We start from the raw sequence: 27,731 nt of genomic DNA on the forward strand, positions 1-27,731 counted from the left end.
TTAACTAGCGCGGCAAGAAGAGAACCGACGTCTGGGCGCCTAGGTGGCCCAATGTAGGCACCACGACGTCCTAACCGACGCTACCGTCATCGACGACACACAGACCCGAATGGAGCCACCCGAGGACGCGCAAGGGGTATTGCTCAGCAAAAGTTTTGGATCCAGCCGGACACCTGGGAAATTCAAAGTTAAGGAATCTGCAGCTAGAAGTCTATCAGATAGCGGTGTCTGCAGCATCTAGAGAGCATCTTATTTGTTGGTTCGCAATAAGTTTGCCTTCATGAACCAAATCTTGTGCTTTTGATTTGTGTTCCAGGGGTAAATACTGTATTAGTTGTTCCATTTCATCCCAGTGCACACAGTCTTATCGTGCTAACAGTACCCGAGTGTTGGAGATGCGCCAGAAATTGGCTGCCTGAGAAGCTACCCTTTTCCCAGAAGAGTCAATGAGTTTTGATTCTTTATCAGGAGGTGGAGCCTCTCCTGTAGTCTGGGAAATTGCCCTTTTTCTTGCATTGGACACAACCAGGGAGTCTAGTGGCAATTGTTCCCTTATATATACTGGGTCTGATGGTGCTGGCTTGTACTTTTTGTCCACTTCTAGGGGTAAGAATAAGAGCTCTGACAGGGTAATGAAAATTGTCATCTACATGCCTGACCATCCCCTTAAGCATGGGTAGTGTATGTGATGACTTCTGCGAGGTACTGAGGGTTTCAAAGAGGAAATCATCTTCTAATGACTCCTTATGTAGTTGCAACCCATGGTAGTCGGAAGCTCTACCCAGTAACTCAATGTAGCCTACACTATCACCTGGTGGAGAGGGTTTGGTAGGATACAGGTCGGGACCATTGCCCGTGGGCGAATTGGTGTTATAATCGGCCCATGGGTCTTGTAATGGCTGATCATCATCCCCATCTTGATCATCATCATCCCCATCATATTGGTTGTCAGGTGTATGTGGTGGTGAACGTTCTGGCGAAATTGGTTGAACATGAGGGGAAGATGGTGATGAAGGAAGAATAGGTGGAAGAGGAGGAGAGGAAGGGTTAGTTCCAACAGATCTCTTCTTTAGAGGGATGTGATATTCTTCTGCATCAGCCCTTTTTAGAGTTACTTTAGTGGTGATATGGCCAGTTTGTGGATGGATATTTTGTTTTGGATCCGGTTTTTCGATTGGTATCTCAAAACTGTGCTTTGTAGCCATTTTCTGTAAATCTGTCTGTTTGGGCGCCGACATTTTGGGTGCCGGAGTCGAAACCGCTGATGACTTCGGATCAGACTATTTTTTCAGGGCCCAATGGTAGGGGTTGGAGCCGGACCTGTGTTTCGACCCCTAAGGTCTGTGCTTCGAACTGGGTTTGGAGGGAGTCTTTTCGGAGCTAGAAGGTCTTTTGGTTGGCTTCGGTGCTAGCCACAGGGGCGTCAGAAGCGTGATCTCAGTGCAAACCAGAGCCTGAGGACGCAGGTTGGACAGGAGCCTTCTTTTTGATTGGGATTGTCTCTTGGGACGAGGGGGGAGCTGTACTTGCCGTACGTTGACCATGTGGGATGTTGTCCTATTGGTCGGAGTAGAGTTCTGAGATAGCGATCTGCTCTTCCTCCTCACCGGTCTCTTCGTTGGATTGTTGACCGAAGATGTTCAGAATGGAGTTAGTGTGCTGGCTCTGCATGTCACGATGTCAAGCACGACGGTCGCGGAGAACCTTCTTCTTGTAGTAGAAAGCCTGGCACGCATCGCAGTCTTGTTCTCTGTGTTCCGAGACAAACACAGCTTACACACTTTGTGTGAGTCAGTGGGCGGATATTTCACGTGACACAGAGGGCAGAATTTGAAGGGAGTTTGATCCATCATCTGCAGGTCGATCCGACGCGGGTAGGCCCGACGGCCTTCCACCAACTTTCCATTTGAAAGATTATTTTAAGTAATTACGAAGTGCGATAGAAAGGGAGACGCGATCAAAAACAATACCGTCAAGGGTGAGTATCTTGTGCGCCGTGGGAAACCGAAGTAACGGTGTTGAACCGGAGCACAACAATATACATTCGAATCCAATGGCGAAAAAAACAATCTAACAATGGAGTCAATGCCCATGCGCACGATCACCGAAAAGGGGAGTTACCTACCTCGTGACTGGAAAGACTTCTTCGAAGAAAAACAAAGTGCAAACATCTGGACCCAACACTAGATGGCGATCTATGCACAGCATATGATCTACAGCTCATATGCCTCGAACATAGTGCTTGCCCAACTTTATAAGAATGTTTACCTTAAGTGTGGGTTTGAGTTCCCATGAGTCAAGTCCGGCAATTTGGTGAAAAAATACCAGCAAAATGGCTAGTGAGGAGCGTGGCCTGTGAGCAGACTGACTCAGGTGGGCTTGCCTTTGGCACACCAGCAGTGCAGCAGTCCATCTTAAATAGGCAAGACCGTGGCCACGCATTGAAAGGCTAGAATGCCAACCAAAAATTACATCTAGAAAAGGACTTTGAGATGGAGGAAAAATTGTCTCAGACCGACACATACTACACGTCAGTCTTAAGGCAGACAATACAAATAGCAAAATAGCGGGAAGAAGTGACTAAAAAGTGTAGAGAGTATTACAGAGCATCAATGGTACCAGACAAAAACTAGGAGTTAGCTGTTAACCCGAATTACTAGGCGGTAAAGCGAATGATTAAAATGTCAAACACTTTCTAACAAATAGCATGTAAAATCCTAAAATACAGAGAATTTTGTCAAAACTTTATTTAAAGTCAATAAATAATTAGCAGCATGTTAAAGATTAGCAGCATAATGGTACAACCTTGTGACTTTAAAGACCTTGAAGAAAAACAACTTGCACAAAACTAGATAGCAGAAGTATGCACAGCGTGGATCTACAGCACTATACGCCACAAACCGATGTTTACTGGGTAAGTGACATTTTCATGCTGATTGATACTCTACCATCGATTCCTCATTGCTTTCCCACCTTGCCATTCTGTAGGATGGACTCCTTTCCATCTAAAAAGATCCCGAATTGGAGATCTGCACTCTTACATGAGCAATTGCTTTTTGGACTTTGCATCTGAGGGTGTCGACAATGACCAGAAAGAAACTGATGTCTATGCGCTTGGGTGGTGCCTATATACTCGTCTCCATCACCCCCACTGTTGTCTCTATAGGGCTGGCTCTGGACAGAGTGTGAGCAAAACATGGTGCAATGTCTGTGCACAACTGCGCTGTAACGGTATTGTGTTCAAATCAGAGGCTTGAGTATTGGCTGAATCACATTGGGATTGGGTGCAGCATTGGTTGAGTCAGTAACTAGTGGAGGTGGCATCTAAGTCCAAGGGACCAGTACAGATTCTGGTGCCTTAATCTAAGACGGCAACAGACGCCAGTGCAGAACCCGAACTGGGCTTGAGGGGCACAGATGACGCCAAAGACCGACACCGGTGATAACCTGACTGGGGGCCCCTGCGTATCCTTGCAGCCCGAAGGTGTAGAAGAGTGAGCTGGAAGTTTGTAGATGTGAAGCATGACCTCTGTAAAGGCTTCGATCAGCTGTGCTGGCGGACCAGATATTCAGGGTGCACAGCGATCATGGTTGGAATAGACTCCTCAGTGGAATGAAAAATAGACTTAGAGACACAAAGACACCCTTGCGTTTTCTCTGGAGATGATTAGTGGTGGAGCGGCCAGAGTCCCACTTGGATTTTTAAAGTTTCTCTTGTGATTTACCTGAAGACTTCGACCGCAAGAAGATATGCTATGGAAGATGTTTGTGCAGGCTACTCGATGGGCAAAAGGGCTGGAGAGGTTGAAAAGGTTTTATTGGTCACTAAGCGTATGGCCATTTTCTGTGACTTGGTTGTCAATGGTGAAAGGGGTGAGACAAGACCCAGGAGCATGAAGTTATCGAAGCTATCAATGATGCAAATTTTGGGCGAGAAAGATTTAGTCAATGGTACGGAGGCACTAGACATAGCAGATGTTTACCTGAATTTTGGTGGCAAGTTAGATTGTGACCCGAGTTGGTAAGTTGGATTCTAAGGAAAGAGGAGGAATATTCTCCAGGACTTAGCTACTGAAGTCTTTGATTATTTGGGGGGGGGGCCTTTGGGGGAGGGGGAGATGCGGGGGCATTTTCAACTGAAAAATTGTTTGTGCATTCTTAAGGGAGCAGAAGGTGTAACATCCACTTAGAGACTGAACATCGGAAGTTGTTCTATTGTGGTCAAAGACTAATAATTGTAGTACACTCTGGGCTTTGGGGGTGAATATATTACAAGCTTTAAGAGTTATCCTGAGCAACAGGTAGTATCATGTAAATGTACTTAGTAAACTAGATTCTCGGTTATAGGGTCTTCCAAAGTTTGTCATACAAATTTGAAGCAGTTTAGTCTTTTATACGTAATTAACTGAATATGTGATAATGGAGAACTATTTCTCATAAGGTCAGCAAACACGTGTTTCGTCCCATGCGGCCCGCAAGCAAGGGTTTTCAAGGCCTAAAGGAAAAATACTTTCTTATAGTCCTAGTTATCTGTACTTCCAGTAGAAAAGTTATCCTAATGTAGTGCTCTCAAAGTAAGTTGTATTTCAATCCGTCTGTCTTCCGTTTAAGTCATCATTTTTGTCACACAGAGGTCTGGTATCATCTTACTCTATTGGCTGATTGCCTTATGAAAGCAATACATAAACATGTCTTTGGTTGAAATTCCATACATGGTTGTAAAAAATAACTGTAGAAAGCTATGATGGCCTGTCTTTGGAGCGGAGATTAAAGCATATTCACTTTGCTGTATCTAGTTAGGACATTTACAAGGTGACTGTGCTAAAGACAGTGGTGTCTTACAATGCCTGAGTTTCAAAGCTGCGTACTGCTAATTAAAATGTCATTGGAGACTCAAAGCAGGATGATGGGGAGATATTCAAGAACTCAAATCTATATTATATCCAATGCTGGAGAACTAAATACATTTTTCTTGACTCTCAAAATCCATGGCCTCTTGAAGTCATCCAAGATTTTCAAAGAGTCCTATAACTAAGAAAATGTCCAACATTAAGGCCATATCGGTATAGAAAGTGGAGACTGTACCAGAATCCTAATTATACTCTTGAGAGGAGGTAGAACTGAGCACAACTCTGATTTAGTTATCCAGAAATAAGTATGTTAGTAAATGGTAATCATTCTACTTTTTTGTTCTTTGTAGTGCTTGTGAGGTCTAGAATAGTAGCACAGTTTGAGGAACTTGTATATTTGCTTTAAAACCTTCCCTGAACACGTTTTTAGATATTCCGATTGGGCCACACCAAAATTGGTAGCAGGGAGATAGTAATTCAGAAGTGTTTAAGACTATATCAGTAACAAATTATCAGAAACCTACACAATGCCCGATTATGTTCACAATGCTTAATTTAGACGCACCAACAGCCAACCCATGCCCGCAACTCTACTGGAAGTATTGTATAAATGTGTTGCTCACGTAGGTCATCAGGTACCATATGTTTGTTTGCCCCACCAAAACATCCAATCACCACTTCTTGCACCTAGGGATGATTCGGCGCAGTTTGAAAATAGTGAGGATGTTTTTCACTGTGTCATTCCCTTCATTTGCACTAATCCTATGCTACTACGATCTTACCTGCAGGTAATCCCTGTTATTTAGAGCAATGAGCAGTCTCTCCAAAGGAAATCTCTCTGGGCCTTGCATCTATTGGACAATTATGAAGAACCATCTTGAATTCTAATTAACAGAGCAGGCTGGATCTAGGTTTCCCCAATATCCAGCATGTGAATGACAGCTGGTATAACAGTTTCTCACATGATAAGCACATTAGAATATCAGGTAAAGTCAATACAGATTTAACCAACAAAATGCAGAAAAAAACTAAAATGTGATGCCTAGATAAAAATGCCCAGAGAGAAAAAGCATGCGCTTGCTTGGAACTAAATATTTTTTTCAGAAACTGTTGCTTCGTTTCTGGTTATCACCACCATTAGAAGTAACATTTTCAGAAACAGGAAAAAAAAAATCTCATCCAAAAATAGATTAAAACAGAAGAAAAAAAAACAGGTTTCTCCATTCTTTTAATTTTATTTCAGTAGTTTTTTCTTTTTCTTTCTATTTTTATTGTTTTGTGCCAGAAATGGCAAGGAGTGATTACAGTCAGTTGTCATTAAAACATTTGTTCGCAATACAGACCCCCACCGACTCCGAACTGACCCATTTTTGTGTGCTTTCAGCTGGTTATTCTATTCACCACCACCAGGACTGGGTGGATTTGGGAGCTTGAGAAAAGGAAGGAGTCCAGGAGAGGAATGCTACAAGCCACAGCAAGGATGAGCTGTATTTAATAAAAAAAAGGGCGGCCACAAATGATACAGTAATGAGGTTACACAATTAAATCCCATAGCATGACTGAAGGCTTTCACTGGATTTGACGTCATCACAATGGAAGGCATTAAAAAAGTGGAGTAAACCAACGTTGATACAGTCCAATCTAGTCCATTAGGCAAGATGGTGCAAGTAGTCATTAAATTAAAAAGTGCCCTACCCTTACCTAAATGGCTAGCAGACATGGAGAACAGCACAGCTGATGGATCATCGGAGCTTTCTCCATGTAGCTATAAAAATGTGTTGTCACATGGCACATTTTTAAACACTGGAAAGGGGTGCCACTATGGACCTCTCTCGCTTTCTTTTACAGGTACAAATTCTAGATTCAACTATCTCAACTATGCAGGAAATGGACCATCCTGCAAGGATTGTCGCCCCTAATTCACTTTGTCTTGAAATATATACAAGTTGTTTGTAGTAGCAACAGCAATGATGTTTTCCTTGGGATGCCAAGCCGTGTGAAGAATCTTCTTGTTGAAGTCTAAACTGTCAACGCTTATTTCGTCCTTCTTCCTTTTGCCACTTGCACAAACTTTACGTGGTTTCAAAACTGTACGGGGTTTGTTGTTTTCTCGAGATGCTTCCAGGGTAATGTCTCGTTTCGTATTTCGATCAAACATTCTAAAGAAGTTATTGTAAGATCCAGTCATGACAACACTATAAAAAAAAATCAAAAATATATTTATTGTTAGTGTAAAGTATGATGGAAAAGGAAGGCAGCTACTCAACCAAATATGAGAACGCTTTGAAAACTCATAAGCATTAAGTCAATAAAACTGATTCGCAGATGTTTTACAATTTATAGACTAACATGTTTTAACGGATGTATGTTTAAACTATGGTTTTCCCTTTAACTAATGACGTAAGAGAATGCAAGAAATAGTACATGCATGATTGGATATATGAGCAGGAACAGGCTTAAAATGAACACTAAAAGTACATAATTTTAAATAAATTGGTATGCATCAGCTTAAATTTTGAAACCAAGATACTCTTGATTATGTGCAGCTATTTCATTTTATGGAAAGTAACATGTTTGCAAAACAATTTGTAATATTATTCAAATGTCATAATCATGTTATGTTACAATGTTTAAAAAAAATTCGTTTTTGCTTCCTCTCCCATACAAACCTACTGGTATGATGGCAGTGGGGGATTGATTTATTGCATTGCTAGAGCGATACAAGTATGTCTCTTGGTAGTCAAATGCCATGTTGCCTTAGCTACAAAATGATGCAAGGAAACAAGTCATTCTACACAGTGCTAACAAACGTTACTCTTAATTCATTTCTTAGGGCAGAGGGTTCCAGAATCTTGTGGCTAGCAATGTTTTATGTAAAGCAGGGTATTTTCTCGATGTGGTTGTCAGCTTTATAGTAGACTAATAAAATGAGGTTAACAGCTCTCTTTCACTGAGCTTTTGCAAACAGTAGAACATGTTTTATGGCCTTCAACCATGTGCTCAAGAATGGTAGAACAATTTACTTAAATCCATAACACTCTTTCTGATGGCTACTCAAACCGCAGACTCACCTTTTGAATTCCCGCCAGACTAGATCTGGAAACTGTTTCCAGCAGGTACTTCCTCGCACCGGTAGGTGGCACGATCAGATTCCAAAGCCACCTTGTTCTACCTCTAGAAGCGCAGCACAGCTGTACATAGGTGCCACTCCGGCATGCTGATGTCAGGTCTTCATTTCCATGCCCGGAGATGCAGCTCTCGACTCTTGCCCTGAACTTTCTGGTTCATCACAGACTCCTAAAATGAGTGTTTGTTTGGTGGCAGTCTGATGGAGATGTCAGGTAGACATCTTGTTCATAGGAAAACAGGAGGGTAATCAGTGGCGTAACGAAACTTGAGGGGGCCCCCCTGCAGGATACCTGGAAGGGGCCCCTCCGGTTGACCTCTTCATGTAAGACTTTCACAGGGTACATGTCTGGGGGGGGGGGGTGAGGTAAGCAAAAGGTCTGCCTACTCCACTGTCCACAGGTCTGCTTCAGAGGATATCAGTGCTTCTTCAAGGGTTGTGGTCTGTGGGTTCAGGTGAGATTATGCCCTTCGAGTCTCTCTCCATCACTTCCTCTCTATCACTCACTCTCCTGTGTCTCCATCACAAAATATCCTCGCTGTCTCTCTCCGTCAATCATTATCTATCACTCACTCTCCTCTGTGCGTGTCTCCATCAGACAATATTATCGTCGTCTCTTTATCACTCTCCTCCTCATATATTATCCTCTTTGTCCCTCTCATCGCTCACTCTTTATCACTCACTCTCCTCCCTGTATGTCTCCATCAGATCATCTCCTTCGAGTCTCTCCATCACTTCCTTTTTATCACTCACTCCGGTTTCTTGCTTTGTCATTTCCTTCCCCTTTTATCTTTATCTCTCGCACTCTTTCCTTCCGTTCTCGACCACACAAAGGTCTCTTCTCCATCACTTATGTCCACTCCTGTCCCCCTCATTCTCTTTCTCTGTTGCTGCCTCTCTCTGTTCATCACTCCCTCTAGTCCATCTCCTCCACCCACCCTGTACTCCTCACCGAGAGGAGAAACCCAAATGATGAAGCATGCCACCTATGGTGGGTGAGGGTTTTCGTCCTGAAAGGGTTCATCCCACAGGTTTTCCTGTGTGATTTTGCACATCACTTTACATGTCTTTACAGACGCTGGGTCGAAACGTCGATGAATTTCCCCCCATTTGGCCTGTACTCTATGTACCCCCACCCCTCTACCATGGTCACAGATGAAGTATCACTGTGATGTGACTAAAGAATAAGAACGTCTAAAGTTCTGAATGACCGTAGGGGCAGGCCTGATAAACCTAAAGACTTCGGTCTTAGATATTGTATATTGTAAAAATATTGTGTTCTTAATTCTCTTTTTTCTTTCACATGAGCACCAACTCTTCACTTTTCTTCACACTGCCTGGTAGTAACCCCCCCCCCCCCCCCCCCCCCCGCTTCCCTCGTTTTTGTTCAAGTAAAATGTATGCTTTGAATTGAACTATGGACAATTGCCTACGAATAAATTATTTCTTCGGCATAATTATACCAGTGGGTACTGTCTTAATTTGAATGTATTTGGCCTTGCTTTTTCTTGTTTTTTCCTTTTTTTTATTTCAGGATTCAAACATTTATGAATAAGAAACATGATTATCACTGATTGTATTATTTAACCATATTATCTAGGACCAATTGTTTTCTGTACCAATTAATACCCAGGTCCTCTGACATTTTTCTGGGTCATCCCATTTATATTAATGATGACTATTCTTACAGCACAAGTCTACAATTTGTGTGCCGTTGAAGCCTCTCTGCAGCCCAGAGGGGACTGCTCTTGGTTTTCCATCTGTCCGGAGTCGCGGTAGCCAATCATTGTTCAGTAGGTTTTACAGCACTTAGAAGCTTTGTTCTGCTTGGTGTTTAGTGACCTTTCTTTTTGATTAAAGGAAAGACACTGTGGGGAAGCTTTACAAGCCCCTTGCGACACTTTTACGCCGCTGTTGCGTCACTTTTGTGACGCAGCGGCGGCGTAAACAATGCGCCACTATGCAACATATTTACATCTAGTGAGATGCGTCACGTTGTAAAGCCCAGTGCTACATTATACCTGCGTCAGGTGTAATGTATGCAGGGGGGCGTTCCATCGCAAGAAAGCCCCGTAAAAGTGATGCAGTGAAATCTACAATATTTCACTGAGTCACTTTTACGTCCCTTCTGAGTCAAATCCTTATGCCTGCTTGAAGCAGGCGTAAGGAGTGACGCAGCATATTAGGTATAGGGCACCGGTGAGCAGTGCTGGAGTTGTGTCGCGCTTGCGACACAACTCCAGCCCAGCGTCACCCTTACGCCAACAGATGCGTCACGCAGCTGTCTATCCTTACGCCACGGTGCGCCGCATTGTAAACGCGGCGCATCCATGGTGGTGCAAGGAGGTTTTTGGGTCACGCAAAATAACTGGCGCATCCCTGCTAATATGCAGGGATGTGCCAGTTATTGTAAATCTGCCCGTGTGTTCCCACTGTGCCAAAGATTGCTTGGAATCACAGCACTGTGGGGCTTATTTACAAGCCCCTTGCACCACTGTTGCGTCATTTTTAATATAGGAAAAAGTGACGCACCAGCGGCGCAAAGGGCTTGTAAATAGGCCCCTGTGTGTTTCTGCATCTGGGTGAGTAACAGGACGTTGCCGTTTATTTCACTCAATATCAATGAATAGTTGTGTATTGTCCATATAGCTGTGTTGAATAATATGGTGTTACCAGAGAATTTTTCCATTGCTTACTTTCATGCTTTGTTGGGCATGCGAGGGTGTTGGATGGTCTTACACACAAGATTTCTGTTGGCTCTGTAGGGCATGTTTGTGAGAAATAATTTGTTTACTGGGTTGATCGGTTTGCCAACAATGTATGTTCATCCTCCTAATATCAGTAAAATGAATACTGTTGCGTTGGGCAATAGCAGGATTTCCTTACAGTGCCATTAACTCTGTGGAGGCAAGTTTTAAACAACAAAGATAGTTTTAGTTATGTTGATATATGGGAGTTCAAATAGTGCCTTTCCTCTCTTCGAAGCACACAGAGGGAATGTCCTTTCACAAAAGAACCATGGGTTGGGTGGGAAGGAACGCGTTACTTACCTGTAACTGCGGTTATCCAGTATTGGTATCTTTCATAGATTCACATGCCTGAATCATTCCCCGTCGTCGGGATGGGAGTCACCGGTAAATAACAAAGCAATGTCTAGAAGACAGAGTAACAGGCCCCAAAGGGCCTTAGCTTAGCAAGCTATCCACGTCCTTATGTAAAAAGGACCAAAGTTTGGCCAGTAGCCAATCAGCTAGCACCACCCTCTAGAACCCTCCTGGAAGGAGCTCTAGTCCCTCAGATTTTCGTAAGCACAGTGCTAAGTAGTTGTATCACTGAGAGATCCAAGAGAGCCCTTCCAGGGGAGGTGGGTGGGTTGCATGTGAATCTATGAAAGATACCAATACTGGATAACCGCAGTTACAGGTAAGTAACGCGTTCCTTATCCAGTATTAGGGTATCTTTCATAGATTCACATGCCTGAATCAGAATAGTAAGCAATACAAAGCACAGTTCGGCAGGTACAGTAAATATACAGTCACTAGATAATAACATATCCATGTGATAGATAAAGTATCAGAGAACTATGACTCAGGTAATGTAAACATAACAGTGCGAAATGTGTGTAAAGAGACCAGGATGGCGGGCTGAAAAAAGGAAAGGGCTCACCTTTATTGAAATAGATGACTGAGTACCGCTTGACCCACTGCAGCATCCTTTATGATCTCCGTGTGCAGGCAGTAATGCCTGGTGAATGTATGCGGCGTCTTTCATGTGGCCGCTCTACAAATGTCCACAATGGGCACTCCTGCAAACAGTGCCATGGAAGTAGACATCGCCCTTGTGGAATGGGCACGAACTGCTGATTGCAGTGGACGTCCTGCCTGTTGGTGACAGAAGGTGATGGCTGAAGAGATCCAGCGGGAGATACTGTGTTTGGTGAGCGGAAGCCCTTTTCTAGGCCTACTGTATGCCACAAAAAGTTGATTAGACTTCCGAAATGTTTTAGTTCTATCAATGTAAAACTTGAGACAGCGCTTTATATCTAATGAATGAAGAGTCTTTTCTGCACCAGTTTGTGGATTCGGGAAGAATGAACGTAGTATGATAGGTTCATTGAGGTGGAACTGACTCGGAACCTTAGGAATAAACTTCGGATTTGTTCGAAGAATGACCCTGTCCCGTTTGAACTGAATGAAAGGGTCTTGGATGGAGAACGCCTGGAGTTCTCCAACTCGTCTTGCTGAGGTAAGGGCCAGTAGAAGTGCAATCTTCCAGGATACATACTTAAGGTCTGCTCTGTGGATTGGCTCAAACGGGTGTTTCATCAGCTGAGCCAAAACCGTGTTAAGATGCCAAGCCGGTGGTACAGGCTTTACTGGAGGAAAAGTTCTGAACAGCCCTTTAAGAAATTGTTTGATAAGTCTGTGAGACCATAAGGATGGACCTGTAGAGGATCTCCGTAAGCGAGATATCGCTGCTAGGTGTACTTTGATGGAGGCATGAGCTAGACCAGATTTTGCAAGGTGCAGGAGGTACAGTAAAATCTGTTCCGGGGTCGAAGAAAGAGGGTGTAACCTGTTTGTTTTGCACCATATGCAGAATCGTTTCCATTTCAATGAATATGTTCTGTTGGTGCTATCCGCTCGAGCCCGAGCTAGGATTTGTCTGCAATCCGGAGGAATGTCTAAGCCCTGGAACTCTCTGAACTCAGGAGCCATGTAGATAACCTGAGAGATGCCGGATCCGGATGCTGAACCTGTTGATTGTGGAGCGTTAGCAGACATGGAAACGGTTTCAGTTTGATTGGAGCTTCCAGGGAGAGGAGGTGAAGCTCCGTGAACCAGTGCTGGCGTGGCCAAGCTGGGGCTATCAATATCAGAGTGCAGGGCTCCGCTTTCATCTTCGGTAGCACCCTGGGAATCAGGGGAAACGGCGGAAAGGCGTACACAAAGACGTTGCACCATGCTATCGAAAAGGCATTCCCCAGAGACCCTCGTTGGGGATGCCAACTTGTAAAGTGTTGGCATTTGGCGTTGTTCTGGGTGGCGAATAGGTCCAGAAGAGGGGTGCCCCATTGATCGAAGATGCTGTTGAGGACTTGCTGGTCCAGTTCCCACTCGTGGCATGTTGACTGCCTTCTGCTGAGGGAATCTGCCAACACGTTGTGGACACCTGGCACATAATCTGCTCGAAGAGAGATGTTGTGACTGAGTAGTCAACTCCAAATTTTTTGTGATTCTCGAGAGAGTGTCAGCGAGCGTGTTTCTCCCTGCTTGTTCAAATAGTGCATTGTCGTCGTGTTGTCTGTTCTGACAAGCACCATGGAGTTTTTGATTCTTGGGAGGAAAGCCACCAGAGCCAGGTAGACTGCGCGCAGCTCAAGGAGATTGATATGAAGTGCCCTCTCTGTAGGGGACCATTTCCCGCTTATCTGAAGCTCCTGAAGGAAAGCCCCCCAGCCCTCCAGGGAAGCATCCGTGGTGATTATGTGAGGTGCTGCAGGAAGCAAGAAAGGCAAGCCTTTTGAAAGGTTCTGGGGACACACCCACCATCGTAGAGCCTTCCTGATCACAGGGGTGACCTGGATGACGTTGAAGGACCCTGTACCCATTGATCCGACAGTTCTTCTTGAAGGGGTCGCATATGGAGACGGCAATGCGGAACCAAGAGAATGCAAGAAGACATCATCCCGAGAAGGGATTTGAAGAGACGCACTGACAGAGTCTTTTCGGACATTATCCAGAGAGCTAACGACTGCAGCTTGTCTTTGCGTTCCTGCGATGGAAAAGCTTTCCGTAGTACCGTGTCCAGAGTAGCGCCCAGAAAGTTCATGCGCTGAGACGGCTGAAGGACGGATTTCTCGTGATTGAGAGTTAGCCCTAGTGAATCGAAGAGCGTTAGACAGGCGTTGGAAGACCTGGACGCGCCCTGAAGAGATGGAGACTTGACCAGCCAGTCGTCTAGATAAGGAAAGACCTGATGATGGTGATGGCGTAGGTAGGCCGCCACTGGAGCTAGACATTTGGTGAAAATGCGGGGCGCCGATTTGAGGCCAAACGGCAGGACCCGGAACTGGTAATGTCTGCCGGCCACCACGAATCGTAGGAATTTCTTGTGGTTGCGATGTATCGGAATATGAAAATAGGCGTCTTGCAGGTCTAACGACACCATGTAGTCGTTCGCATTGAGTAGATGTAATACCTCCTGAATGGTGACCATACGAAACGACTGCTGTTTCAGATATTTGTTTAGATTCCGTAAGTCCAATATTGGTCTCCATTTTTTTTCCTTTTTCCGGATGAGGAAGAAGCGGGAGTAGAACCCTTTTCCCCGTTGGTTTGGGGGAACTCGCTCTATAGCTCCTTTTTGGAGCATAGTCTTCACCTCCAAAAGTAACAGACGTAGGTTTTTGTGAAGTGTTGGGCGGGGAGGGGTGTGAGGAGGGATTTGTATGAATTCCAGGGAATGGCCGAATTGTACTAATTGTAGAACCCAACGGTCCGTAGTAATTCTTTGCCAGTTGTGGAGAAAGTGGGAAATTTTGCAGCCTATCTTCGAGGGTGGCGAGAAGGTGGAGACCGGCCGTAGTTGGAAGTCATTGCCATCGGGCGGTTCCCTTTTGGCGTCCACCTTTACCACGAAAGGAGGACTTTGTGTATGCGGATTGTTGTCGCTGTTGATATTGCGGACGGTGTTGCTGGGAGGAGGAGAATGAAGAGAGTTGGTGGAATTCTCCCCTACCAGAGGATTGACCTCTTCCCCTGGAACCCCGAAAGGAAGGGTTCCGGAATTGTAAGGTACCCAATGCCCTGGCAGTATCCGTATCTTTTTTAATCCCCTGTAATGCCTCATCAATGTGGGTGCCAAACAGAAGTTGCCCATCGTACGGCATGTCCAACAACTTGGTCTGGACCTCCGGTCTGAAGGAGGTTGCCTTTAGCCAAGCCTGGCGTCGGAGAACTGCTGCGCCCGCTAGTTGTCGGAAACCCGTGGAAGCAATATCCATTGCACAGTCTATTATTTCAGAGGCAGGTCTTTCTCCCACGAGCAAGATCTTTTTTGCATCTTCTTTGGATTCCTCTGGCAGGTCTGCCATGTATGGTGCAATGTCTGCCCACATTTGACGATTATAACGCCCCAAAAGTGCCAGGGCGTTAGAGGCCCGCACTGTTAAGGCCGACATTGAAGAAAAACGTTTGCCTATGGTGTCTAAGCGCCTGCCCTGTTTATCAGGTGGAGCTGTCACTAGAGCAGCCGGGTTGCTTGACCTCCCTCTGTGCGGCCTGCGTAATGACCGAATCCAGCTTCGGATGGCCCGTGAAACAAGCCGGAGCTGTGTCTGGCGCTTTATATTTTTTGTCCAGGCGTGGTAACACTGGAGGAACAGAGGAAGGATGTTGCATCATTTTAATTCCTTGTTCCCAAATGTAGTCTGTAAGTGGAATTGCCCGTACGGACTTCTTAAAGGGTTCCTTAAAATCATAAAGGAAACAGTCTTGTTGATGCGAGGGCATTGGAATTTGAAAGCGCTGGGCCGCTCTCTCGATGTTATGGAAGCCGCCAATATCCTCTGGAGGCGAGTCGGCCGTGGTAGGGGCAGGAGAAGTCTGGCAGGGAAGGATGTAATCATCCCATTCGTCATGTTGAGAATGGACCTCCTGAAGTTCTCCCTCTTCAGGCTCTTCCTCATCTGTTGTGGGAGGAAGTGGCGTTGGAGTAGGCTCTGATTGCAGTACCAATGGCGGCGGTCTTGGCCTTGGTGTTGGCGGCGCAACTGGCGTCGGAGGAGGCGCCGGAAGCCGCTGTTTGTAGTCCGTGATCAGGAATTGGAGATCCGTGACCAGTGATGCAGGCAGGCAAACCATGGAAGGTGGTGGCTGCACATATTGTGGAGGTGAAACCTGTTGATAATCCTGATCCATGTCCTCATAGTCTGAGGTATCGTGGTATTTCACATGTAGCTGTGAAGGGCTTGTCGCAGCTGGGAACATACTGTCGTCCCCTGAATCTTCCTCCTCAAAAAGCTGAGCAGGCGGTAAGGTAGAGACCCTACTGGGCGATGTAAGGGCCGGAGTTAGTGCTCGTTTGGTGATTTTGAGGTGCACATATGTATTGGGCGTCTCAGAGTCAATATCCGTCGACGGTAGAATGGTAGGCGGTGTAATAGGCATGTGAGACAGCGTCGACTAAGTAATCGACGGCGGCGTCGTCGTCAGCGAGGAGGATGAGAATTGTTTCTTTGTCAACGATGGCGTCGACGACGATGGTCTCGTCGACGGTGTACTTGTCGACGGCAAAGGTCTCGTCGACGATGTTTTCTTCGACGATGAGGCGGGCGACGATCCTGCTGTCGACGATGTCGTCGGCGGCTTGGCTGTCGACGACAATTTTCTGATCTTCAGCGTCGACGAAATCATTTTACCTGCCGTCGACGATGGTGTCGTCGTTGTCGATGTGGTCATTGAATGGGACGTGACAGTCGATATCGTCGTCGTCGACGTTACACAGACTGCCGTCGATTGAGGTCTTTTTGTCGATGGAGCCACCGTCGACGAGGTTGTCGTCGGCGACGGGGCAGAAACTGGCTTTTTAAAAGTAACCTGGACATCTGGAGGAGAGGAAATTCCTGGCAGAGGCGAGGCCAGAACCTCTGAAGACTGTGTGTCTTCTTAAGAGGTGGCTGCGACGAAGGGCCCGGAGATGACGCCCTTGGTCGTTTGCGTGAGGAGTGAGAAGAAATAGAACTCTCACTCTCCTCAGAGGACACCAGAGTCCTTGTCCTTCAGCCTTTGCAGCCAGATTAAAAGGCGCCCCTCTCTATCCTTCAGGGTCTTAGTTGAAAAGGTACGACATACCTTGCAGTCTTTGGCGCTGTGGCTGGGGTACAGACAATAAAGACAGTCCTTATGCTGATCATCCACGTGAAGCAGTTTCTTCCCACAGGAAGCACAGGATCTAAAGAGTCCTTTCTTAGTATCAGCCATGACAAATCAAGAAAGTTTTGAGTGAAAGCACTGGAAATCCAGAAGCAATGAGCAGAGCTCAGTGGAGACTCCCTTAGCACGACGTGCGGTAGAAAATCTGAGGGACTAGAGCTCCTTCCAGGAGGGTTCTAGAGGGTGGTGCTAGCTGATTGGCTACTGGCCAAACTTTGGTCCTTTTTACATAAGGACGTGGATAGCTTGCTAAGCTAAGGCCCTTTGGGGCCTGTTACTCTATGTCTTCTAGACATTGCTTTGTTATTTACCGGTGACTCCCATCCCGACGACGGGGAATGATTCAGGCATGTGAATCTATGAAAGATACCCTAATACTGGATAATGTGGCAATAGAGCTTGTTCACATGGTGTTTAGTAAGGAGCAGGCCCCTTTGAAGCGTGTTGCCTCAACCAACCAGTGAAAGCCCGAAACACAGGTTGGCTCTGCAATGTCTCTATAGCATTGCACAGGCAGCAATCTGTGGAGCAGATTTGTTGTGCCCTTAACTTGAACACTTTCTAGGAATCTCCTTTTCCCATTGTGACAAGAAGGAGGGGTTTCCAGATCAACAGTTTGGAAATATTCCAGAAACATTTGGTGAATGAATGGGTGTCCGGCAAATAACAGAATGTCCTGTTTTGTGCAAGGCAACTTTTGTTGCAGGAAAGCTACAATAATGTCATAGATACTGGATCCATGTTTTGCATGCGGTGGGATGCCCCTTTCTCAGTGTGGTGCACTAGCGCTCGCTCATCTACTGAGGGTGATATTTGTACAATTGCACTATTGTACAGATTTATTTCTGGCGTGGTGCCTGCTGTCTCCAGTCACCTCAATGAGTTCCTATTAGGTAGGTGGCTTCTGTAAACAAAAATGTCCTAATATGAGCAAGCGGTGCAGTAGCAATCTGAAAATGAAAGCAGTGGAAGATGTAACGTCACTTGCCCTTGACCCCCATGACATCACAGGAAGTGGCCTCACATGATCCTAATGAAGACTTGTGCACTTCTATTTTAAACCATCTTGACAGAAAATTGCAGGAAACGGTAATTTAGAAAACATTAATTGGGAATGGCGGTGTTTTCTGTATTCAAAGTCTCTATGCTTGCCTTTTGATAACCATACTTCGCAGCTGTACCTGTGGGGGCCCTCTGCAGCTCGGGGGCCCCCCGCACCGCGGGGCTGCGGGGGCCTTTGTTACGCCCCTGAGGGAAATGTGAAGTCACATGAACCAGACAGATTTATAGGAAATGTGAAATAAGCTGATATTTTAGAGAAAGAACAAAAAAGGACAGGCAGACAAATGAAATACTGTACAGAATAGTATAAATAATCATAATAGAAAATAAATCTCATCTGCCAGACCCCAATCGGGGCAGCCCATTGGCCAAGCAAGAGCTACTGGGCCTCAATCATTAGCGTTGAAGTTATTTACCTCTGATTTCCAGAGGTCAATCCATCTATGGGTCTGTAAACTGGGCAAAGTATAGCCCTGGGCAGTTGCAGCAATGGCAAGCAGCTAAGCTTAGCAGAAAGGTATTGTGGGTGGTGCTCGAGCTCAGAACTCAACTACCACACAACAGCACAATAACAGACTGTCCAACAGTGCTTTACTTTTAAAAGGAAAAGTACACTATTACACACCAAAACGAAATACTACACAAGTAATAACCAGGCATCATTTAGTGAACTGTGTGGTAGGCTAACAGTCTCAATCGGCTATCCTTTTCTTCTTCCTCTGGGTTTCCTTTTCTCTAGGCTAGGTGACAATTCCCTCCTGGTACGAATTTCTATGGTAGCATGAATAAAGGCTCAGGTATGGATTAACCCCCTATAGTATGCTCAATGCACTTAGGTTAGCACAGTTCAAAATAACCTATTTATTCTCACCACAATGCGTGTCCAGGGGGTATAAATACTAAGCGGGCACTAATCAGTCTCCTTCACTCTAGTTGGAGCATTCTTAGATATCAGCTTTCTCTAGGAAAATAACAGGCACATTTCTGGCTCAGAATCTTAGCTGAGAAGGAGACTTAAATCTTGCACTCTAAAGGCTTCTTACAAGGTGTCAGTCTTAAGGTTAAGGTTGGTGTTCAAAAAAGATCTTTAGCCCACAGGTGGCATGGGTCTTGATAAAAGACTGCTTTTCCTTGTATGGTTCTGCCACCTTTTGAATGGAAAATGTTACGTCTTGCTTAAGCATCTGTCTGCAGCATATAGATGTACAAGTTACTTACCTTCGGTAACAATGTATCTGTTAGAGACGAATCTAGCTGCAGATTCCTTAACGTAGAAATATCCACAGACGTGAGACAGGATCCGGAAAAACTTTTGCCACAGCATCTCTGCGCGCCGTGGGTCGGCACCACGCAACTCCGCCCGGATGTTGTCCGCGGTCGTGAAGTCAGCGAGGTCACAAGTCCCACCCCGGCACGCTGACGTCAGTTTTCTTCGGAGAACGCGGAGCCATCACAAACAAAACTGTGTTAGTATGGGAACAGTGTGCGAAAAAAATCAGTGAAACAGAAAGGGAAGAAGCGAATGGTGAGGAACAGCACCATTAGGGACAGTGACAAGCACTGTGTGACTGAAGTCATGGAAGGGAAAGAGCAGAGCACCGCTCTGAGAAGCAACCCTGCAAAGTGAAGGCGATATCCTTCCTGGAGGCAGAAAGACCTGTGAAAAATGTCGTGGCAGACAAAGTCTGCAACCACAATCTATAAAAGTGAAGGGCAACAAGTCCGAAACAGATGAGTAACGACAAAACACCCCAAGACAACACCATCAAGGAGTGTCGTATCCCCTGTAAAGAGGTAAGGGACAGCCAAGAGACCCCAACCCAGAGGACTGCAGAGGAGGCAGAAACCCCAAGCAATGAAAAAAGGGAGAAGATTATGAGTAGGGCCCACACTGGAATAACCAGGGTGTAGGGATGCAGAAGTACACATGAACTTACCGTCCAATTACCAGAAAAGGAGTGGAATAAATAAACAGAACGAAGTATCCTGCCAGAGAGGAAGTGAAAGAGGGTACCCGCAGAAGACAAAGCCACCCGGAGGAAGGCGAGTGCAGAAGACCAAGCTAAAGGGTCCTCCCAGAATGGGGAGGAAGGGCGGGCCGTGAAGGAATCTGCAGCTAGAATCGTCTCTACCAGATACATCGTTACCGAAGGAAAGTAACTTGTACATCTGATAGAGACTACTAGCCACAGATTCCTTAACGTAGAATAGATATCCTAGCCATACCCAGAGGGGAGGAGGGTCTGCGAGAGAACCTCACCAGCTTGGAACACAGGGCCCCAACAGGGGATGGGTCATGGGGACAGGAAGTACGGCCCAGCCCCCACAGAGCAGAAGTAAGCAAGAACAAGGAGAAGGCCAGGATACCACAAGCCTACACGAAGGGCAAAGGGCGTCCGCCAGAAAACCCAGAGGGACAGACGGCACTAAGCGAGTACCAAAGGAAGAAAAGAACCACCCACAAAATACAAGAAGAGGTGGAACGGAGGCAGAGCCCACCTCAGGAGAACACACACAGCGAAGGGGACAGCTGAACGGATATCAGCCCCGAGGCAGGGGACAAGGCAGGAACGGCCCCACAGCCGATAAGCGCAAACTTGAGAAGGAAGACAGTCTCGCAAAGCAAGGGACAGGAGCACACGGGTACACGCCGAGGCTCATGGATGTGGACCATAACTACCAGGCGTGCGCAGCAGGCAGCTGGTAAATACTATGAAGTAGTGTGCCCAGAACAAGCCGAGAGCAAGACGAAGACAGAGGCAAGGGAACCCCAGAACAAGGCCCAGAGAAGGACCGTCCCAGTGGCACAACCCGGCCCACAAAGAGTAGTGTAACCGGCCAGAAGATAAAGAGAAGAAGAACCCCCCCCCAAGAAGCAGCCGGGGGGGGGAGGGGCTGGGGGGAGGGAAGGCTGGGGGGAGGGAACGAAGCGACCCCTGGGAAGCGAGAAATATGTAGTACAGACCTAAAGCCGCCAACCAGAACACAGGCGAACACCCGGAATAACCTAGCCCCCCTGGAACACAAAGCAGAGGACCAGGCCGAAACCTTGGATAAGGTGGAAACACCAAGACACGACGCCGTAGACGGCATGACAAAAGTCGGTCTGGCGAGCCAGCGACTGAAGAGGGAAGGCAAAACACACAGAAGCAGATATCCCACAGCACAAACGGCAAAATATAAGACAGGCAAACCCTGCAGAAGAAGGATAGAAACACCAGCGGATACTGAGCGGGACAGAACCTGGAGCAGCGCAAGCTGCCCTAAGGCGGAAGGAAAAAAAAAAAAGACTGCACCAAGCGGTATACAGTGACGCCTGGAAACGCAAGGAACCCGAGAAGGTATCCATACCTGCCCAGCTTAGGACAGAGCTATCCAATAGCCTACAAGTACCCCACCTAGGGTATGACACGTCCCGAAAAAAAACAGGGGAACACCTCTTAGTGAAAACCCGCAGCAGAGGTCAAGAACATAAAAGACCTGTGGGCATCACCACAGGCGGCTTACCAATCAGCCAAAAATTATACAGATGGTCCAACCTGAGGACCTATACGGGTTCACTAAACAGCCAAAAATCACACACCACAAAAGTTGAAGGGTTGTACCAGTAGCCAAAAGTACAGAGGGGCCAACGTACGAATGTGGCAAAGGTCGGGGTGCTCCACAAGGACGTAAACAGCCCTGCCCGGCTGATGGTAAAGGCAAGCAGGAAGAGTTTGCACGTCAACGGCCCCAGTTTCAGAAAAAGAAGGTTGCTGCACTAACAGCGAGGTATGCCACAGATAGTGAGAACGCAGCTTCGGAACCGGACATGGGCACTAACGCTGCTAGACAGCGCAGCGGAGGTTACAATAGTGCGGCAAGCACTGCATCCATATCTGAAGACAGCAACTGACATTTATTACTGTAGAAACTGCTGACACTAGAGTGGCTCCCCCTGACAGACTATATGACATAGTCCTTTTAATAGAAGGTGACATACAACGTACCATAAAAGGGATTTTTTGGGAAAATCTGACCTCTACATATGACATTTTGTTAGCAGAGGCAGACTGGCCCCCAGCTTTCGTTTTGGTCGCTCCCAGAGGGGGGGAGGTAATCCTCCCATCTTTTGCGCACACTGTGCCGAAGGAGCAAGCTCAGAACTTTGCAGAAGAGTGGGTACAAGTGCTTGCTCCGGCGTTGTACCGTACTCAGGTTGGGTGGGATAAATTGTCGCCAAGCCATGAGATTCCATTACGGTCTATGCTCCAGCCACAACCGCAATATCCCATGCGCCGCAAAGCTAGATCTCACGTCGAAGAAATCCTTGAACAATTAGAATATCAAGGTGTCATTGAAACATGTGTGTCACCCATGAATAATCCTCTTTTCACAGTAACCAAACCTGATGGGTCGTACCACCTAGTTTTGAATTATCGGCATTTGAACTCTTTGTCGGACCTGCGCGGTACAAAACACCCACAGTTCTGCCATCGTTGATAGTCTCGTGAGAAAAAAGTTTAAGACCACACTTGACATCTCCAATGGCTTTTATAGCCATAAACTGTCCTCTATTAGCAGTCAGTGGACAGCCTCTACTTCTGGCGGCAAACAAACAGTTCAAAAGATTAGCCATGGGCTACAAAAACAGCCCTGGTGTCTTTGCAACGCGTGTAGTCTCTGTTTGAGAGCATTGACCCTGATACGTACTCGTATGTTGATGATATCCATCTCACAGACGACTAATTATGGCCGCATCTGTGTTGCGTTCACCGCATCATGATGTTTAAGGACATCGGTTACAAATTTAACTTGGCAAAATCACACATTGCAGAGTATACAGTATTGTTTTTGGGCTATGAACTCAACGAAGAAGGTCGAGGTTTAGCACCTCACTTCCTGGAGAAATGCGTATGTTTGCGCGCTCCCACAACTCTGAAAAAAACTACAATGTTTGCTGGGTTTTTTGAATTTCGGGCGTAGTTACATTCCTGATTATACCCAGCGTATCAAGCCGCCATATGCCTTGGTACAACCTATTTTTTCAAAATCGAGCTGGCTGCCAGAACATTCAGCTATCCTGCAATCTTTGCAGGCAGATCTTCTTGCTTCTAAATACTTACTGACGTGTGATAACCACACTAACCTGGTAATAAGAATTGTGCCTGGCGCAGTGGATTTCACGTACTTAACGTTCAATGAGGGAGACACAGTCCCTATTGCTTACAAGTCACACCTGTACACTTCGGGTGAAATGCGCTTTTCCACTGTCGGAAAAGTTTTGACTGCAGTGCAGATGGAGATTCTGAAAGAGAGAGCACTGTTGCAAGGGAAACACATGTTGGTTGTCACACCGTATCCTGCCCTAGAGGCAGTGACAAAAGCCAGTGTACCAAATTCTAAAGCTTTGCATCTGCGTTTGATACAATGGGCCACTTCTTTGACGTCTCCGGATGTCACTTACATCTTGGATGCCTCATTGCAGACTCAGGAGTATTTGCAGTATGAATTTGTTCATCCAGCTCCTATGTCTTTGCACCCGCTTGAGGATTACCATTGTTTCATCTATACTGACGGTTCGACGCAACCGGCGACGGAATCTAAACATGCTTATTAAGTGGCCTGAGCAATAGTGGCTGGTACTTTCGTAAATGGGGAATTAAAGTCTGATGTCGTACACACGCAGACATTGGGTGTTTGTACCACCCAGTTGGCAGAGCTTTGTGCTCTGGTGCTTGCACTGGAGTTTGCTGATCCTTGAGTGACTACTCTTATAGTGAGTGACTCTTTACTGTGTTCAGTATTTCAACGACAATTTATTCTTTTGGTCTCAAAATGAGTATAATGATTTCAAAGGTAGCACAATCAGGCATAAAATGCTTTGGGTTTGAGTCGCAGAACTTAAACGTCTGCCGTTCGTGAATGTAATTCATACTCAATTCAATAGTTCTTTATTCGGTGGTTAAAAACCATCATAAAAGAGTACACATATATACAGTTAAAACAGTATTAAATAAATTTACAGAACATTGAACGAGTCTCTATACATACCATTAGTTCATTAATCACAGAAAATCCTTCTTGATAGCTTATTCAAACTGACAAGTTGGCGAGTCTACAGTATTCATAATTAATGCTGGCTTCTAGTTACCCTGAGTCTAAGTGCAAATTTCAGGAAACTTATCACCGCACATAGTGTTAGCGGGTCACTAGCCCTTTGAAGAAAGGTCAGTGCCTCTTTGGCTCGGGTGAACCTTGCCTTTTTTAAAATATCTTTTAAAAATCTGCGTCTTGGAATTGTGTATATGGGACATAAAAGTACAAAATGAAGGGTGTCCTGCGGAGACCTATTGTCGCAGCCGCAGGCACCCTTCTGCTCAATTGATTTACTAAATCCAGCTGGAACAGCTAACAAATAAGGTAAAAAATGGAGCCTAAAACGTGACATTAAAAATCTTTCTTGGGCATTGTACAAGACACAGAGATACGGTTCCCTCCCTTCAGTGGTTTCAAGCCTACTGTAAATGCTCACTGTTGGTTTGCTCCCTTCTAGTAAAACCCTGCCCGATACTTTTGATTCCATAAAAAGTCTCTTCAGGTTAAGCTTATCCTGAGCAGTAATCAGTGAGGGGTTTGAGTACAGCTCTTGATGACCCAAACTTTCCAAACTAATCTTAACATAATTGATTCATGGGATATTCAGATGTTTATCTCTATCAAGGCAATCTTGTATAATCAGCCTGCTCAATGCTGCTTCCGGGTTCGTCCATAATTTGAGCCAAGCCAGGATTGGTCTAAACTTGATCAGATCCTCTAAGTAGGGTCTTCCTAGTTCGTTGTGGACTATGAGAGCTGGTGTACAATTGGGGACTTTCAATACTGAGCGGAATATTTTATTTTCTTCCCTTTGTAGTCCATCCAGATTTATAAAACCCCATACTTCTGAGCTGTACATAGTTTTTGGACAACACATTGAGCCATAAAGGTTCATTGTTTGTTCCGGGCACCAGCGGCCAACTCTCCTCCCGTAACCTGAAATTGCCCCAGATGATACCACCAATTTGCCACACCTTTCCTGCGCAAGAGGTGTGAATTTTAGTGACTCATCGAAGAGCACACCTAAGTATGAGAACGAATGCACCCTTTCTAATGTGTGGGTGCCGATTCTGTAAGTGAAGCCAGTCCGTGGTTTGTGGCCTGCTGACATTACATATGATTTTTTTAGGTTGACAGACAAGTCTAGCGCCTCCATGAATTTGACGAACCCATCAATTAGGGTCTGCAGACTTTTGGGGGTTCGTGCCAGAAGCACCGCATCATCTGCGTACAACAGCACAGATATATTACGTTTCCCAACCCTTGGGCAATCTGTTTTTAGATTAAGAGATTGTTCCAAATTATTAATATATAACGAAAACAAAAAAGGAGCTAAAATGCATCCCTGCCTCACGCCACTAGTACAGCTAAAGGGTTCTGTCAATCCCCCATCCTTGTTATAGCGTACCCTGGCGGAGGTATCTCTGTGCAATTCCCTCAGTATGCAGATTATCCCTGGGTCAATTCCGAGTTGGTTCATCATTACCCATAGCTTATTCCTATTGACATGGTCAAATGCAGCGGCCAAATCCATAAACCCCAAATACATGGCTTCGTTGCTGGTTTTAGTATACTTTGCGACCAGCATGTATAGGTTCAGGCATTGATCGCTGGTGGACCTACCGATCCGAAAACCGTACTGGGCATCTGAGATGATATTATCCTCGGCCCACTCAGTCAATCAATTCAGGATTACTCTGCCCAGGATTTTGGCGGTAACATCTATCAAAGAGATAAGGCGATAGCATTGAGGGTCATCTTTGTTGCCTTTTTTAAAAATGGGTACAATAATGGCCGATGACCAGGACCGAGGCAAACCGACCGTAATGGCCGCGTTTATTACTCTAGTTATAATAGGGGCCCATTATTCCACGTGACTCAGGAACAAATCTGGGGGGGTCCCATCTGGGCCCGGGGCTTTATTTTTGGTAAGTCCCTCGATACCCATTCTAATCTCATCCAGGGCGAATACCACCATCATTCTCTGTATGTTCACCCCCCTCTCCTCTATGGTGTCCACCTCCCCATGGTTGTACAGGCCCTCGAAGTGAGCTATCCACTGTTCCGGTAGGATGTTTGTTGTGACCTCAGGGGCGTTGTTGTCTTGAAAACAAGGGGAATTTATTAATCTCCAGAATTCTGTAATACCCCTTTTTTCAGAGGCCTCTCTCAAGGCCGCCCATGCTTCCCCCTGCAGTGTTACTTTCCTTCTTTTTAGCTCCTTCCTATATACTGACCTGCAAGTGTTAACTTTTACTGGGTCCCTCGGTGTGCTGCTCAGGGCTAATTTTAGATCCTTCAGAGCGCGTGTACAACCCCCATCAAACCATCTCGGCGAGTTGGGGTGAGTATTCTTGGGGGCCTTGGTCAACAATAGCCCATCCACCAAGCTAGTTATTTGTCCAAACGCGTTTATTAAGCGAGCCCCTACCACAGAGAGGTCTAAACACTCATCAATAAGTGACTTGCCTTTTTCCATCAGGGACCGATAAAATCTGACCCCATCTAATTTTGCCCACTTGAGTCTTCTGCCCTGGGCCGTCACACTTTCAAGGGTGCCCTTAACTGCCTTCTTCTTTTGCTTGGCCTGATACAAAAGCTCCATAACCAAAGGGTTATGGTCGCTAAATGGGCTCCACTCAATTCCTACTTTAGTGATCCGATTTTTTAGACCTCTAGAGACAAAAATATAATCTATATAGGACGAGCACCCTCTCCCTTTAAAAGTAAAGGGGAGTGTGCCGTCCGGTCCCAGTGGGATCATATCTACTGTGTGTTCGAGGTCATGAGAGTGGAAGAGCTTGCCCAATTCTAAACCACTTGGGGAGTGGCTAAAATGGGGACCTTTTACTATTGGGCATTTTGACCAATTGGCGCTGATCGGGAGCAGCCGCGGGCATAAGTGGCAATTCAAATCACCCATTACTAGTATCGAGGGGGCCAAAGCACCATGGGCGGGAGCGAGTTCTAGTTTCAACTTAGCATCTAATTCCCTCGTGATAGTAGTATCATTTTCAGGGAGACCGGTATTGTACACATTGAACAAAACAAAACCAAACCCTTTATTCCTGAACCTCAGGGCCTGGATGTTCCATGCGAACCAGTCCACGTTAGACCATTTACCTTCTATATTTAGGTCAACATATACAATCAAACCGCCCTTGGCCCTACCTGCAGAGGTTTTTTGTGCAGGCGTAAAAAAGCATTAATAACCTGCCATTTGGAGGTGGATGTTATCCAATGCCCAGGTTTCTTGTAGGCAGATTATATGGAAATGGTCCATATACTGGCGCCAGTCCTTGTTGTCAAATTTTCCTGCAATACCTGCTATGTTCCAAGATATAATTTTCAGGCCCGCTTTCTCAATAGTAACGGGCCCTGCCCCTGCCATGCTTTGAGTGATATTAGCCCACCCCCCTTTGTTCCTGGGGGATAGTTTCTGAGAATCACTATCCTGCTGTCTTAGTACAGGGGCTGTGATTCCTGTCCCTAAGGGCGTTTGTGGGCAACCCCCATCAAGAGGGTCTGGAGCTCCTGAGGTCCTTGCTAGGGTCCTGCGCCTACCCACCCCTGGTGAAGACTGTACATCTTCTTTGGTCAGGCAATGTATAGGAGGGGTTCCTTCTATCGAGTCAATCCGATCGGATTTTGTGTGATCCATATCAGCCTGCACAATAG

The 27,731-nt window shown here is 45.9% G+C and overlaps 1 protein-coding gene across 2 annotated transcripts in view; it reads right to left on the reverse strand.

Annotated features, from left to right (window-relative positions):
* Positions 1-6,065: 6,065 nt before the first annotated feature.
* The window catches only part of PPP2R2A (protein phosphatase 2 regulatory subunit Balpha), a 415,049-nt gene continuing 393,383 nt past the window's right edge, over positions 6,066-27,731 (reverse strand). For both annotated transcript variants that reach the window (XM_085632765.1, XM_085632766.1), the window contains one exon: positions 6,066-7,045. In XM_085632765.1, coding sequence (XP_085488891.1) covers positions 6,766-7,045 — 280 coding nt within the window. In that variant the 3' untranslated portion in view covers positions 6,066-6,765. The remainder of the gene's footprint in view (positions 7,046-27,731) is intronic.

The sequence above is a fragment of the Triturus cristatus genome, chromosome 11 (genome assembly GCF_964204655.1).
Source record: "Triturus cristatus chromosome 11, aTriCri1.1, whole genome shotgun sequence".
Classification (NCBI taxonomy): domain Eukaryota; kingdom Metazoa; phylum Chordata; class Amphibia; order Caudata; family Salamandridae; genus Triturus; species Triturus cristatus.